This window comes from Acomys minous (genome assembly GCF_964271855.1).
Source record: "Acomys minous genome assembly, chromosome: 13".
Classification (NCBI taxonomy): domain Eukaryota; kingdom Metazoa; phylum Chordata; class Mammalia; order Rodentia; family Muridae; genus Acomys; species Acomys minous.
Genome location: NC_140495.1, coordinates 65410099 through 65425726, shown reverse-complemented (window position 1 = coordinate 65425726; position 15628 = coordinate 65410099). Strand labels below are relative to the sequence as shown.

At 42.0% G+C, this 15628-nt stretch overlaps 1 protein-coding gene and 1 long non-coding RNA gene across 2 annotated transcripts in view; one reads left to right on the top strand and one right to left on the bottom strand.

The window, feature by feature from the left end:
• Window positions 1–15628, top strand: part of LOC311581228 — a 1115569-nt gene that overhangs the window by 915030 nt on the left and 184911 nt on the right. The gene's annotated exons all lie outside the window — the stretch shown is intronic.
• The window catches only part of OPN5 (opsin 5), a 75452-nt gene that overhangs the window by 39598 nt on the left and 20226 nt on the right, over window positions 1–15628 (bottom strand). Inside the window, exons 2-5 of the mRNA XM_084752177.1 lie at window positions 15474–15578; window positions 13893–14069; window positions 5939–6092; window positions 1850–1969 (exon numbers count right to left, since the gene is read on the bottom strand). Of these exons, the coding sequence (XP_084608303.1) occupies window positions 1850–1969; window positions 5939–6092; window positions 13893–13949 (331 nt within the window). The 5' untranslated portion in view covers window positions 13950–14069; window positions 15474–15578. The remainder of the gene's footprint in view (window positions 1–1849; window positions 1970–5938; window positions 6093–13892; window positions 14070–15473; window positions 15579–15628) is intronic.

Below are 15628 nucleotides of genomic sequence, written 5' to 3'. Positions count from 1 at the left end.
AAACTCTCTTCTCCTTCATAGAGACCCGTCTTTGGCTGTCACTGGCCTGCCCCTCTCTCTCTCTCTCTCTCTCTCTCTCTCTCTCTCTCTCTCTCTCTCTCTCTCTCTCTCTCTCTCTCTCCTGGCATTTCCTCTTCAAGATTATATCCTTTTCTGGTTTTATTTTCACCAGACTTCCATGGTGGCAGGAAAGCAGACATGGCATGCAAAGCAGTGGGCTCTTAGATTCTGAGTCCATAACTCAATGCACTCTGAGATATGTACAGTGTCAGGTGTTGTACACATATTTTATCCTTAACACTAACCATCCCTGGAACATGGCAGGAACTGAACATTAGGCTTGGGAAATTGCTTCATGGGTAACATGCTTGTCATAGGAGTGTGAGGATCCTCAGCACCCATGTAAACACTGGGTGGCCAGCCCATGGGAGGCAGATATAGTGGATTCCCTAAGGCAAGCTGGCTAGCTAGAGCAACAAACTGGGGAGTTATGAACGCAAGTCAGAAATCCTACCTTGGTACATATGATAGGGAAGAATTGAGGAAAACAGCGATGTCGGCTTCTGGTTTACACACACACACACAACATACACACACATCCATATGCACACATACATGTGAATATGCATGCACAGAAGCACACACATAAATGTATAAACACACAAAATTTCCCATACATGTGAATACGTACTTATATCCACATATGTGTGTGTGTGTGTTCAAGGAAAAAATAAATAAGAAAGAAAATATTTGACAAAAATAATCTAACCGTAGTGTCACACGCCTGTGATCCTACCATCAGGGGGAGGGCAAGAGAGTGAAGAGTTCAAGCTCATGCTCATCTACAAAGCAAGTCAGGGAACAGCCTAGGCTACAAGAGACCTTGTCTCAAAAGGGAAAAAAAATAAGGGAAAGGAGGTGGGGGGGGGCGGAGAAAAGAAATTTTGGCTTCTGTCTTTTATTTTTCATACAATATATTTTGGTCATGTTTTTTCCCCCATCGACTTCTAGATTGTCTCTACCTCCCTACCCACCCAACTGCATACTTTCTCTCTCTAAAAAGAAATAAACCCAAAAAAGAATAAATAATGAAGTGAAATGAAAATCAAACAAGCAGAAAACCAGCAAGAAAAAAAAAACACAAAAACCATGGGGTTTGTTTCCCACTGGCTATGTACTCTTGGTGACAGGGCCTGCCCTGGAGTGTAGCACTCCCTCCATGAGAGAAAATTGATTTTGAATTCCTTTCCCACCAAGTATCAACTGAACATATCTTCAGAGAGGGTCCCAGTTTGCAAGAGAGAAGTGGACATAGGTCCCATGACTAACCAAAAATATAAACGATCTCTTTATAAACATGTTATTAAATAAAATTAAATATGTGAATAAACAAAGACATTGGATGATCTCATTAGCAGACACTTCACTGACTGTCTACAACCATTGTGAGTACATACACTTTGTGATAAGAAGAAACTGGAGGTAACAAGTGAGCCCTGAGCCGTGGGTGACTTAGAATGACTGATATTTCTTTCTCTCTTTTTTTTTTAATTAATTTTTCAGATTACATCTCAATTGTTAGCCCCTTGCTTGTCTCCTCCCATTCCTCCCTCTCTCCCTCTTTCACTCTATTCCCCTCCCCTAGGTCTGTGACAGAAGGGGACTTCCTCCCCCACCATATGGTCACAGCCTATCAAGTCTCATCTTGGTAACCTTCTTATTCTTTCTCTGAATGCTGCCAGTCCTCCCCACCAAGGGGAAGTGGTCAAATATGAGGGACCAGAGCTCATGTCAGAGGGAATGACTGATCTTTTAAAACCACAAAGAAGGAACAGCATGGCTAGATTACCTGATATCCCCAGATCACAGACTGCTAAATTGATTGTCATTATTTCCGCAGGCCTCAGCTTCTTCTTGCGTCTAGAAGACATATAAAGGACATACCCATTTCCAAATGTAGAGAGAATCCCTACAAAGAAAAATAAAATTTCCCATCATTAAAAGGAGGATTAGCATTCGCTTGCATATAAAACACTCCTCAATTTCAAAAATGGACACCACAGCTTTAGAGGGTAGTGAGAGGACACTAAATAAAAATCTAAATTAAGAAGATGAAATAAAAAGCATGAATTGTGAGTGACAGGCACGGGTTCAATTGCCTCGAGAGGGATAGGAGTCAGGAGTTACAGGACTGAACTTACCCAGACAGTGGAACTGCTAACTTCCAGGTTAGGCTCAGGAGGATGTGGGTATCCCAGTGATGAACTCTTATACCAGCCCCCAGGGCAGAGTTTCCCTCAGCCACTATTCTAAAGTAGTGGTTTTATAAGACTCCCTCTCTTGGATGAGTGGGGTCAACTCCTTTTCTGTCTATAAATCTTGAAGGTAAAGTCAACCAAGAGGGGTTACTTCAGTGCCACTGTGGGCTCACAGAGGAGCACCAGCATGCAGGAGAGGTGTGGTCAGAGGTGTGGCTGTTGTGACCCTGTTCAAAGAAGGGGTCATCTCCTGAACACAGGCCCCAGGACTTAGATTCCTGAGGCAGTATGGACCCTCAGTATGTGGAACATAGGACGACTTCAGCTACCACTGGACTAGGTGCCAAAAGTAAGTATGCAGCAACTAGTAACATGAGCACTCCCCCTCCCACCAAGGGGAGAGAAAGTGACCCTCAACCCACCAGACCTAAGAACAATGACATATACGTGTTCCCAAGTTTGAATCCTCTTTTATTAATGACAAGTTGGTTTGGGGTATTACAATGAAATTGTTCAAAAGTTTTTACAAACCCAGTTTAAAAAAAAAGATATATATATATAGACCCATTATCTACTGACTGTATTTAAGAAAAGAATACACCTACTTCCATAGCTTAACATGTAGAGTAGATTTCCTCAGGAATTCTTGCTTCATAGTGTAGCTGTGTATAAATGAGAATCTGGTACAGCTGCCTTCAGTAGTAAGGAATAAAGAGTATTATCAGGAGAGACCCAGAGTTTTCTATTTTAATTTCTACGTTACTTCCTTCACCACAATTCATTTGAGGGGGCAAGGAAAAAATGAGTGTATGTGTGTGTTTGTGTGTGTGTGTGTGTGTGTGTGTGTGTGTGTGTGTGTGTGTGTGATGGTATGAAACCACCAGGACCTGACTGCATTTTGCTCTTAGGAGACGCTGACTCTCTGGAGTCAAAGATGCTTTAATGGTCTGTGAAAGCCTCTTTAGCTTTCTTAACGCAAAAGGGGAGAAAGATGGAAGGGATTGTACAGTCCTAGAGCAAACTGGATAAAAGGCAACTCCTAATATGAAACCATCTAGCAAGGCATGCTGGGAAGGGAAAGTGCTAAAATGCACCTCCAAAATGGTAAAGCAAACTCCATCCATGTCATATCCAAAGAAGAGCAAAAACAGTTAAGTATTCATTCACACGCTGTCAATCTAGAATGTTCATCTAACAACATTTTGTCCACCAGCATCTCTTGAAGATATTTCTTACTTGCGTTACCTTAATTTTTTTTTACTAACCCCATTCCATAGGGTTTCACCCAGTGCCCAATCATGATTTTAAAAATAGTGAAGTCTGTTAAATGCCATGTTCCATTGTTTCCATAAGCAACTTTATCTCTAGATGAGCATTAAGAGAAATCAGAAATTTATTTTTAGAACTAAGGAAAACAAGATTAAGAAGATAGAGACTATGGGGTGGACTTTTTTTATCATCAAAATCCTGCATCTTTTACAAATAGAGAGGATGAAAAGCCTTCCTCTGTAGGCAGTTAGTAAAGCAGGTGTTAACATGGAGAGCGGAAGATGGGTCTCACGGTTATTTCTCCTGCATACCAAACTTGGGTTTCTATTTTCCTTCTTCAGTTTCCCCTAAACTCCATGGTATTTTTTTTTAATGGTTGCTTTGTCTGCTAGATTCTAAATAGGATCTAGACATGCGACAATTTGATATGTCTTCAAGCCCTAGACATGGGTCTAGAAAAAGTCCAAGCCCCTCCATTCTCATCCAAACCCGCCCTTCCTCCCTCATCCCAAATGATCATTCTGTGGCTCCAATTTGTCTCCCTACTTGACCTGATGCTCCTTTCACTTGGGGACTCCCTGTTCAACACCTAGTTTTTAAGCTCCACTCTGGGACTGAAGTCTGAGTTTTATTACCTTACACCCAACAGGCATGATGTGAGAATCTCTCTCTTTTCCCCACCCACACCGCTGAACTCTCTCGCTAAAATCCTTCAAGATAGAAAGGGAACAGGCTAATTTGCCTAAAGCCGTTTATTTTGTTAAAGATGCTAGTTTCAAATCATCTCTGGCGACTGACTGAAACAAGTTAAGTTCAATTTATGAAATGCTCCCTACTCTGCCTTTTCTTACCACTGAATTTTATAAACACACTGTGGCAGTTTCTATCCCAGCAGGGGGTTTTATTGCCTGCTCTATTCCCAGCCACTTAAGAGTAGCAAAGAGTGGGTACTTCATAGATTTGTGTTTGAAAGGACAAATTTAAATTAAACTAAAAGTAGGCAAATGCTCATGGTAAGTACAAGGGCCCTGGGAATCATCTTTGCAACAGAGCATGTGATTTGATCTTATAAATTCTTTCTGCCTCAAGCACTGACCATAGAGGGATCTTCGAGAATTTTCTAATGAGTTTTTCTAATTTCAAGAATTACATGAAATTCTTCACCAGCCATAAACAAATGAGAGAGGGGGAGGGAGAGAAAAGGGGAGGAGAGAGAGTGGAAGAAACAAAGAAAGGACAGAGAGAAAAAGAGATTGAGAAAGCTTGAACCAACATCTGAAATATTAAAGACACATAAACCTAAAGATGAGACCCACCTGTGCATCACTCACCCAAATTTAATATAGCAACTTTAAATTAAAGAAATGCTGTAAATGTTTATTCTAAAGATAGGGTACCACAGTGTAACCCTGGCTGGCCTATGTAGACCAGGTTGGTCTTAAACTCATAGAGATCTGCCTGCCTCTGCCTCCCAGATGCTGGGGTCAAAGACACGTACCACCATGCCCAGCCAAATTGTTATAAATCTCCATTGTTTGCATCAGTGAGCTCCAATAGAAATATTATATAAACCAGAATATGAGCTATGCATATTATTTTTTTCTGGGATCCACATTAAGCAACATAGAAGCACATAGACAAGTTAGCTTTAATAATTTAATATTTAATCTAATCCATAAATTATGTATACATCTATCCATAAACTCATAATCTGGAAATTATGGGATCAATAGGTGTTTTGTATTTCAAATTATTAATGAGATGGTTCCCAGTGCTAAGCCTCCAATGGGAGGCATACATTGCCACTACAATACACTCCTTTGACTGCTAAGAGTTTGTGTGTTTAAGAGCCATGTTGGCTGCTGGTTTGTACAGTACAGTCTGACATTAGGCAGATGCAACCCTGTATGAATTATACACAAAAATCTCTTTACCCTAGGCCGGATTTTCATTGATCCCCAGTATGATATCTGTGTTAGCAGTGTTGATATGGTATAACTTTTAAAGCAATGTCTACCATCGTTCTTGTATTGGCCAGAACTCCTCCAGTTGTCAGAAGAGGAAGCTGAAGCAGACGAGGTCTAAGGGTCATTCTTTTCAAAACAGAAATATATTCCTTATGGCTCTTATGATATTCAGACCGCAAACCCACTAGTCAAGGGACCAAATGGAAATACTCCTGAGATAAAGAATTTACTATGGAAGTTCTTTGGGTTATCAGTGGAATGTTTATCCCTAAGGACAGTTAACGGTCATTCTTGTGAAACATGCATTGACTACCGTAATGCTAACCCACCTTCCCCACCTCCACTAAAACGTATGTTAAGTATCAGAATCACTCGTGCAAAATCAGTACAGCCTGTGAATTCTCTCAATGCAGCCTCCGACACAGAAGCATTAAGGAAGCTTACCTATTATTGTTAGGTAAAAGCCAGCCACTAAATCCGCTTCCCAGGAAAGTTTGGAAGCAAAGGGGTCCTCGTCTGGAAGATAGTGTGGCAGGCGCTCGTCCTGGGGCGTGGCAGTATGGTTCAGGGCCATGCTGGTCTCACACCACCAGGGGGTCTGTAAAGCAAATCAGCAGAGATCTCAACAGATGAGGATAATAAATCCGTTTGAATCCGCTCACAAATGAGCCTCTTTCTGTAAAACAAAAAGCACACTCTGGGGCCCCATGGGCGATTTGTATCTGGGGGATGGGATGGGGGCGGGGGAAGTTCACCAGTTTGTCTTACATGACGTAAATACACCAACACGCAGTTGTTCAATTTGCAGTCCAGGCGAGCCTGCATTTTCTCCTCAGGCTTCCTCTGAGCCATTTCACACCTCCCCCAGTGAATAAGAGGCTGAAGACTAGTTTGTACTATCGCTTCTTAGCAAACTTTGTAAAGATCTGAAGTAAGAAAAGCCACTGTGTACAGCGTTCTGTGAGAGCCCAAGCTTCTCCATTCCCTCCCTACACGCTTGGTGAGCTGCTGAGTTTTGCTCAGGGTAGAAAGAGAGCATTTGGTGCAAAGTAACATGGACACGTCACTAAATGGAGCTAAAAGGCCAGGGATTGACAAGGTTGACCTAAAAGTTGAAGCTGTTCATAAATAGGGAAGGGGTGCGTCAGCCTTCATCCATAGCTGAGGAGCTACTGACAGTTGATGGCTACTAAATAAAGGAGAGTCAGTTTGTGTTATGGATGTGGCCTCTGGTAAGTTAACCATAGCCCTTCATCCATGGGGGGTGGGGGGAAGGGAAACAAATTAAACTCAGTGAGTTATTAAAAACAACAACAACATAAAATTGAGAGATGGGGATGATCTGGTAGTCTTGGAGGAGTGGGATTATATATATATCCTCAAAGAATAAATGTTAGAAATTTATATTAAAAAAATTAAGGGCTGAAGAGCTGGCTCAGTAATTAAGAGCACATAGTACTCTTATAGGGAAGCCAAGTTTGGTCCCCAGAACCCAGGTTGAGTGGCTCACAGTCACCTGTGTCTCCAGCTCTAGATCTGGTAACTCTGACCTTAGGCATTGGCTCTTAAAACACACACATGCAGAGAGAGAGAGAGAGACAGACAGACAGACAGACAGACAGACAGACAGACAGACAGAGACAGAGAGAAATAGAGACACAGAGAGAGACACAGAGAGAGACAGAGACAGAGACACCCATACAGACACACACGTACACACACACACTCACACAAAGACATACAGAGAAATACTCACACAGAGAGACACACACATGCATGTACACAAACACACACACATACATACATACATACACTCACACACTAAAAAATGAAATAAATCTTAGAAAAATGAGACTATTTAGAAAAATTGGGTGTTGATTAAGGCACACAAAGCTAGCCACAGGAAGGTTTAGAATTTCTTAAAGCCAAGAACAACTTACTCCCTTAGCCCTCCCTCAAGCCCAGGATAAAATTCTTAAGCAATAAGAAACTCAAAACACACAGATTATTTTGCTGTTTCTTTTGAATTTTGATTTTGAAAGGTTTAAAAAACAAGCAAACAAACAAACAAAAACTCTAAGTGACACTCTGCAAAAACCCAAGTCCATGCTGCCTGTCCCTGATAAGGAAGGAGCTGGTACTTCCAGAAAGTGACACACACTGTTGAGATAATGGCGTCCAGTGAGACAGAGGACCAACAGAGCCAACTAACCAGGACCCAGAGGGGATTTGTGGAGACCGAAGCATCAACCAGGGACCATGCGTGGACTGGACCTAGGCCCCTACACAGATAGAGCCGATGGGCAGCTACATATGGGTCTTCTAATAAGGGGAGGAGGGGCGTGGTCTCTGACATGGACTCTGTTGCCTGCTTTTTGATAACTTCCCACTAGCGGCGCTACCTCTTCAGGCCACAGGGGAAGAGGACACACTCAGTCCTGATATGATTTGATGAACTGGGGTGGGTGGTTGGGGGGACCTCCCCTTTTCTGAGGAATAGGGGAGGGAGGATGGGGGGAAAGGGAGGGAAAGTGGGACTGGGGCGGGGGGAGGGGCTTCTGACCAGGATGTAAAGTGAAGAAATTAATTAATTAACTTTTTTAAAAGGAGAAGAAATCTTACTCCTGAGGTTTCACTTTGAACCAGCTCTTTTCAACCTGAGCCAGTAGATGTCACTGTTCGGCGCTCTGAGACGTAAGAAGTACCAGGAATCAGCCTGCTAGAGGTAATTTCATTTCTGTACAAGATCAGATTTAATCCCTTTCTGACTGACAATTTAGAGCCCACACAGGGCTTTTTCGCTGAGAAGTGGCATGGGCAAGACGCTTCTGTCGTGTGAGGACCTACTCTGGTAGTTAATACCCTTTCCCGCTCTCCCAGATTAGCGACAGAGAGCTAGCTCTATGGGGAACTGGCTGCCAAGCCCACCCCATCTCCGTGCCGGTGCAAGCCAGAGGTTTTCTTTTAACCGGCAAGCTCCTGCTTCCCTGTATTCCGGTAAAATCTGTCATCACAAGCTCCCCAAACCCTCTGGCTCTCTGGTCTCTTAGATTCAGAAACCAAAAATGAAGGCTGAGCCAGGTGTGGCACTCCTCCTTAAATCTTAAACAGACCCTTAAATTCTGATCTCATCTTACATGTCCCTCATGCTCGTTCTCAATGAGATAATGAATTTCTTTTCTTTCTTTTTTTTTCCTTCCATTTTCCCCTATGTGTATAATTGCAGTGTTTGCACATGCATGTTTGCGTGCGCAAGAGCCCATATGTGAGATGTACATTTGGAAACCTGAGGTGGATGTTGGTAGTCATCCTTGGTCCTTCTTACACTGTCTTTATTGAGGTAGCCTTTGATCAACCCCAGAGCTTGCTGGGATTGCAAGCCTTGCCAGCCAGCGCCCTCTGGTGTCTTGTCTCTGCTTCCCAAGCCTTGAGTCACACCACGCCCACCTGGCATATTTTGGGTGTTTTCCTGAATAATCCAAACTCAGGTCCGCACATTTGCAGAGTACGTGATTTGGCTGCTGAGCCATCTCCTCATCCTCAACACAATGATTTTGCAAACAAACTGTACACATAGAGACAAGAAGTCCTATCTGATTTTTTTTTTTTTACACGCCGGGATACTTACTTTTCCCAAACTTACAGGTTTTTGATTATTCATATTAGCATATTTCTTAGAGCAATTAAATATACCCCACTACACCCACTGTCAATTCGGTGATTCTTTGACCACAAATAAAATAAGCTAAGGCTTTCCTCATAAAAGTTTACTATTCTAAAAAATCGTCCCCCCATTCCCAATCATACACAGAGGTTTTAAATAGCACTTGGATTCCTACAATAAATGTGGCAATATGAAAATGCCTTCTAGTCTCTGTGGATCCATATTAGAAATTAAGGAATAACTCAAGGCAGAACCAGGCATAAAGTGCTCATCGCTGAATGGAAAGGACTTGTAAAATGGTTTGGGGACAGATGGGGAAAAGCATATTTTATAAGGTCACTTCCAAGACAAAAGAAAAAAAAAACACAAGTCAGTGCAGAGGGAAGGGGTCTAATCTGTCTTCAAAAGTATATTGATTGATACAGATAATCTTCAAAAGTATAAAAACATTACACAATAATTTTTCTCCTGGCTCCCTAAATTTCTTGTAGTTTAATATAAGAAGTAAAAAAAATCCCAAGTAGTGTAGATAGCTGCACATGCGTGCATGTATGTGTCCTGTGTACAGAAAACTCTTCTGGTGATGCATTATTTTAAACCATGCAATTCAGTCTGTCAGCGCCTGTGAAAATGTAACATACGGAGTCTGTGAAGCTAAGGACAGAAACCTACCAATGGGAAATAGGCATGGCATAGGGTGCATCAGTTGTGGCATGGATAGAGAACTGTAAAAAGGAAGATGGAAGTCCAAATAAAGATGCCTAGGAACTAGAGAGAGCATGTCAAAGGAAGATAAACAGCAAAATTGAAAAACTCAAGTCTGGCGTGGCATTTGCTGAGTGGTTAAGCCGATCCAGAAGTCACATCACTGGTTTGCATGGGTCTTTATCAAGTGAGGCCCACGTTTCATAATATTATCTCAAAGAATCACACACACAGAGAGAGAGAGAGAGAGAGAGAGAGAGAGAGAGAGAGAGAGAGAGACAGAGACAGAGACAGAGACAGAGACAGAGACAGAGACAGAGACAGAGATAGAGACAGAGACAGAGACAGAGAGACAGAGAGACAGAGAGAATATCTGGTTCATCATTACATAAAATCCAAAAATTCAAGGCCAGCCTAGCAGGTCAAAAACCAAACGCCTATTCCATGTCCCCCAACCCCAGCGAGTCGACCACTATAGGTGATAACTGCACAGGAATTAGCTTATAGAAACCAGGGAGAAATGCAGCCCATCCTGACTTCTTTATTGCAGTCTGTCTCCTCTTTACTCCAGCATCAGGCTAGGCCTTCCCCCATTGCACCATCGTCGTGGTATCTAACCCTTCCCTTTAAAAAGCGAGCTGAGAAATCCTGTTGTGACAGCACCAGCAATGATATTACAGCCCAGAGGGAAAGATTAACTGCCAAGGAGAAGAGAGACATAGGAAAACAGAACACAGAAAAGCGTGCTTCCAGGACTAAAACTGGTTCTTATTTTGTACATATACATGCTTATACACATATATTTTGTGTATATATAAGCATATACACAGGAATATATATCATAGTTATTATGTGCAGCTTAATGGTAAGTTCTTTACATCTCATTTGGCAAGGAAGGTTCTTAATGATACCCATAATTCTCGCTAACTGCCACTTTTGATATATTAATTGTCTAAATTTTAAAAAATGTTAGTGGTTATATTAGTGAATCGTTCAAACCATCAATTTATCCATTCATATAAGTATTTACTACTCATGATGCTCAGGCCCCTACTGGGTCCGTGAGTTACTTTCCTTGCGGCTTTGCCCTTAATGTGATTCTTCGCAGGATCTGAAAACTGAAGGCTTTTCTTGTTGTTGTTTTGCTTTTGGTTTTCTACATGGAGCCTTCTGAGAGCCCTGGGGCATTTCACCAGCACACCGCTATTCTCTGAGCTTTCTCTGAAGCCAGCACTACCCTGGGTGGGTATCAATCAGAAACCCAGATCCCGTGTGACATGGAGAGGATTTCTTCCCTAGTAATTGGGTCTTTTCTTGTTCCTTGAGTGTCCTATAAACTCGGCAAGCTTCAGCCCGGCGCTCAGGAAGGCTTTTCCTCTGTGTGAGCAACTACGGATGCTTCAGCTACGGGGTAATGCCAATACTGTCCTCATTTACTGTTGATCACATCTGATTCTCTTAAAAAGCTGGGATTATTCTGACCTCTATAAAGATATAATATGCTCCTACTATACGATGAAAACAGCCAGACATCACAGCCACATATAGAGTAAAAATCAAAAATTAAAACAGTTTTGGAGCACAAATCCCCAAACCAGGGAAGCCTTTTATCTGTCACAGAGTGCTAATGAGATCTTTGACTTCTCTACAAGCAAAGTGCTCACAGCCCACAGCCAGGAGGAGAACTAGAAATTGCCTGAGGACCCCTGTCACACAGACATGCACACACACTCTTCCTGTTCTGTCTACATGGTCCAATATGGTGCTAGGCAATAAAACAAAAGAGTCGCATTTGCTCTCCACCCACTTAAGTGAAAATATGGGAAGGCACATGGAGCATAAGGAAGAGAGGCCACAAAGGTAGAAGAGAAGAGGAGAAAAAAGGGAAGAAAGACAAAATGTGGTGCCAACCAAGCAAGCAACAGAATAATCAATAAATTCAATATTTTCTAAGCTGTGTGAAAAATAGATCAGTTCAACTGTTGAAGGTAACGAGCTGTATGCCAATTTATTTCCAACCGTTTCAGCTTGAAGCGGAAAGAAAACTCATAGATAGAAAGATTTGCTTGTACTTCTTAGGTAGTCACTATTGCCATAAACTGCCATCTCCCCTGTCACTTAATCCACCTTCTCCTCTGAAATTCTGAGCGGCAAGTTTCAGATCGACTTAAGCCCACGTTATCACCAACCTACTCCTCCTAAACAAATTCCACAGGGTGCACATCTTACACAACAATTACTAGTGTAGTTGTCTGTCTTCGGTAACTTTCATTCACAGAGTAGGAGCTTTTGCCTGCAAGGCCAAGCGGTGCTGCCCATCCCCAGCACCGAGGATATTCCCCCATCTCTCTCTTGGAGGAGAGCTGTGCCTACATCCAAGGGCCCTTTCCAAGGAAGCAGGTATTAACCCAACCATCTGCACTAAAGAATGACTAGCTTCCACACAGGCAGCTGGAGACACCAGATATAGAGCCAGACCCTCTGGATTCCCACCAGCATCATCAGGGACCACAGGAGTGAGCATCCTCGCCAACAAAGCGCTCGTAGCGTCAGCCTCTCTGGAGTCATGTCATTTCCTCCACAGGCCACAAATCATTGGGAAAATAAATGTGAGGGGGAGAAAAGAACTTTGAAAAGGGGGCCCAAAAATCCCCTAACATACTCTCCAACTTCAGATATTCCAGCTCTGAGCTCCCAGGCCTGTGCAGATGATGAGCTATGATTTGTTGCCACAGAAGAACTACAAATAATGGTTGCTAATAGTAACAGTCAAAGTGAAACACCATCAGATTTGATGAGAATGCTCAAAGTGAAACAGGTATGGAATTTTCAACAATAAAACTTGTTCTTTCCTCAAAAATGTCATTCAGGGTTTTTTTAAAAAAAAAATACAAAGAGGAGCATACAAGCTAAACATATTTGCTTTGTCGATGGAGCAGAGTGTTTCAGGAAAAATCCGAAATGATCTGGAATGTTATTGTTCAGATGCCATTTGTAAGCATTACTTGAGAAACATGGGCTGAAACTCAACAGGAAAATAATAATAATAATAATAATAATAATAATAATAATAATAATAATAATAATAATAACTGCTTTGATTACACATTAGTATTCAGAATAAGGTCTCTGATCCATTTCTGCTGTGCTCCTAATCCTTAGAACCTCAAAGAAAAAGAGGAGGGAAGACGGGTACCCATGCATACCCCATCGAATCCAGCTCACGGTCTCTTTGTCTCTGAATCGTGCCTGGATGGCCTCGTCGCCCCCTCGTTGACCACTAGAACCCCAAGTCCGATTTCAGGCAGCAGATATTATTAGAGTGTGTCCTTTCTGAATTAGCTCAACCCTCTGTTAAAACTCACCGTGGGTTGAAGGGCCTGCCAAAACCAGAAGTTTCCGTCCTGGGCTTCCGGCCGGGTCTGCTCAGATTGTCACCTCTTTTTATTGGTTCTTTTCAAGGCAGCGCTCCACTCGCTTTGCACCTCCGCTGATGTTAAACATTATTGAATAAAAGGTACTTATTTTCTAGACGTCGCTGTTCTCCCCACCCCTTGACTGAAAGGACCAATCATATCCTTGGAGAAAACACACACACACACACACACACACACACACACACACACACACTCAAGTTATTGAATTATGAGGAGAGATGTAATTTTGGGAAGCTTAATTTACCAGTGATTAAAAAACAACAACAACAACGCCAGTTACTTGGCCTTCATATTGATCAAATAAGAGAGAGAGAGAGAGACCAATGCTGTCTGCCAACTGTACTTTAAAACACTATATACTTGCTCTTTGCTCTTCTGATGACAAAGCCTTTGCTTAATCTTTTAAATAGCTGAAGATTAAACCTTAAATTCTCTCCGAATGATTTGTCTTCATAAGCTATCTTTTCATCCGAGGCAGATTCTCCTCAATTACATAATAATATTGCCTGAGGAGGCTGCTAAAATAGGAAAAGAAAAGCTTATAGATAAATTTAAAAGAATAAAGGTTAAAACTTATCCAGGCCCGACTTACCCCCTTTAATGGTATGTTAGGATTAAAAATGAAGTCTTTCTCCTTTACAGAAGGCATCCATGGCTCTTCATGTCCCCAAGGAGACTTCCCTGTGAGTGGGGCACCGGGGCTTGGTTTACATCATTCCGTTTCATCTCCATAGCAATAATGTGATGAGGCAAGCTGTTGTCGTCGTCACTATTTTGTGGATAAGAACATGACAGTCACCAAGAAAACTTCCGGCCAGCTAAGGTTACAGTTGACTACATAGGTGCCCATTTTATCAGATCCAGAAAGTATATGCAGTTCATAATGGATCGAGTCATGTGGTTCCTAGCAGTCTCTCATGACAGGTTTGATAGTTAAATCAGTGGCTAAACCCTTAACAAGGTTATAGTTTGAATACGAAAGATTGCCCGCCCACAAGATCTTGAGTTTGAATGCCTGGTCCTCAGCTAGTGGCTCTGTTTGGGGAAATTCTGGGTCTTTAATGGAGGAAGTGGGATAGTAGGAGTCAAGCCTTGAGCATTAAAGCCAGCCCATTTTTCCAGTTCCAGCAAGGGCCACCTGGTTCCTATTTTGCAGAGATACAAGCAAGCTGAGCTCAGCGGCAAGCTCCTCCAAGCATACCTTCCAGTCCCTGCCACTGGCATGCCTTCCCACCACAGCCACAATAAAATGGAGCCCCCTAAGCCAGGAGGCAGAATAAATCCTTCCACCTTTAAGTTCCTTGCACCACATATTGTGTTCATTGGCTAGAAACATAATTAATACACGTCGTATTGGTTTAAATAAAAAAAAAGTTTTATGAAGAAAGGGAGTACTATTTTTTCGTTAGAGAAAAAAAAATGTTATGTGACAATGAACATAGTCATTTTGGAGAAGTCTCCTGAAAGATAAAAGTGACAATGTTCCTAGATATTCCTGCATATAAACCCAGATTTAAATATCCTAACAACCCACCAAAACTAGATTTATGCTTTTTACATGATAAGATCCCATTTTTAAAAAAAGATTGTCAAAATATTTTTAAACTGTCACAGTCACTATGGAAATCAGTGGGAGGATCCTCAAAAATTGGAAATGATTTCCCATCCACCCCATCTGTACTACGCCTGTCTATGTGCACAAAGGATCTGTGTCCTACGACAGAGACACTGGCTCATCCGTGTTCATTGTTGCTGTATTCACGATGACTAGGAGAAAGAATTAGCCTACATGTCCATCGGCAAATGAATGCCTAATGGGCACAGTTGTGCTTACGTGTACACAATGCCATACCCATCAAAAGGACACAAACATAACGTAGAAAGAAGAAAGCCCACGTGTTAATGACCTAAAATTTCATCCTGAGAAATTAAGATGGAAAACAAGCACCGGACTCTGAAGAAGTGAAATGCTATATGTAAAAAATATTAGTCAACAAACTAAAAACATAAAATCAATAAAGAAAAAAAATCAATGGAACTTCACATAGCCATTAAAATGTTCCCTGGGCAATGGATCGAAGAGGGAGCTCATTCGTGAGAGTGCTTGCCTGGCACACACAAAGGCCTGGGTTGGAACTCTAACACTACATAGGCCAGGCAGAATGTCACATACCTGTAATCCTAGCTTTGGAGAGGTAGAGTAAGGATGATCAGAAGTTCAAGGTCATCCTCAGCTACAGGGGGACTTGGAGGTCAGTCTGGGATCTGGGATGAGATCCTTGAAAACAGAAAAGTCTCCTGAATAGAGAAACAACCCATGGAACCAGG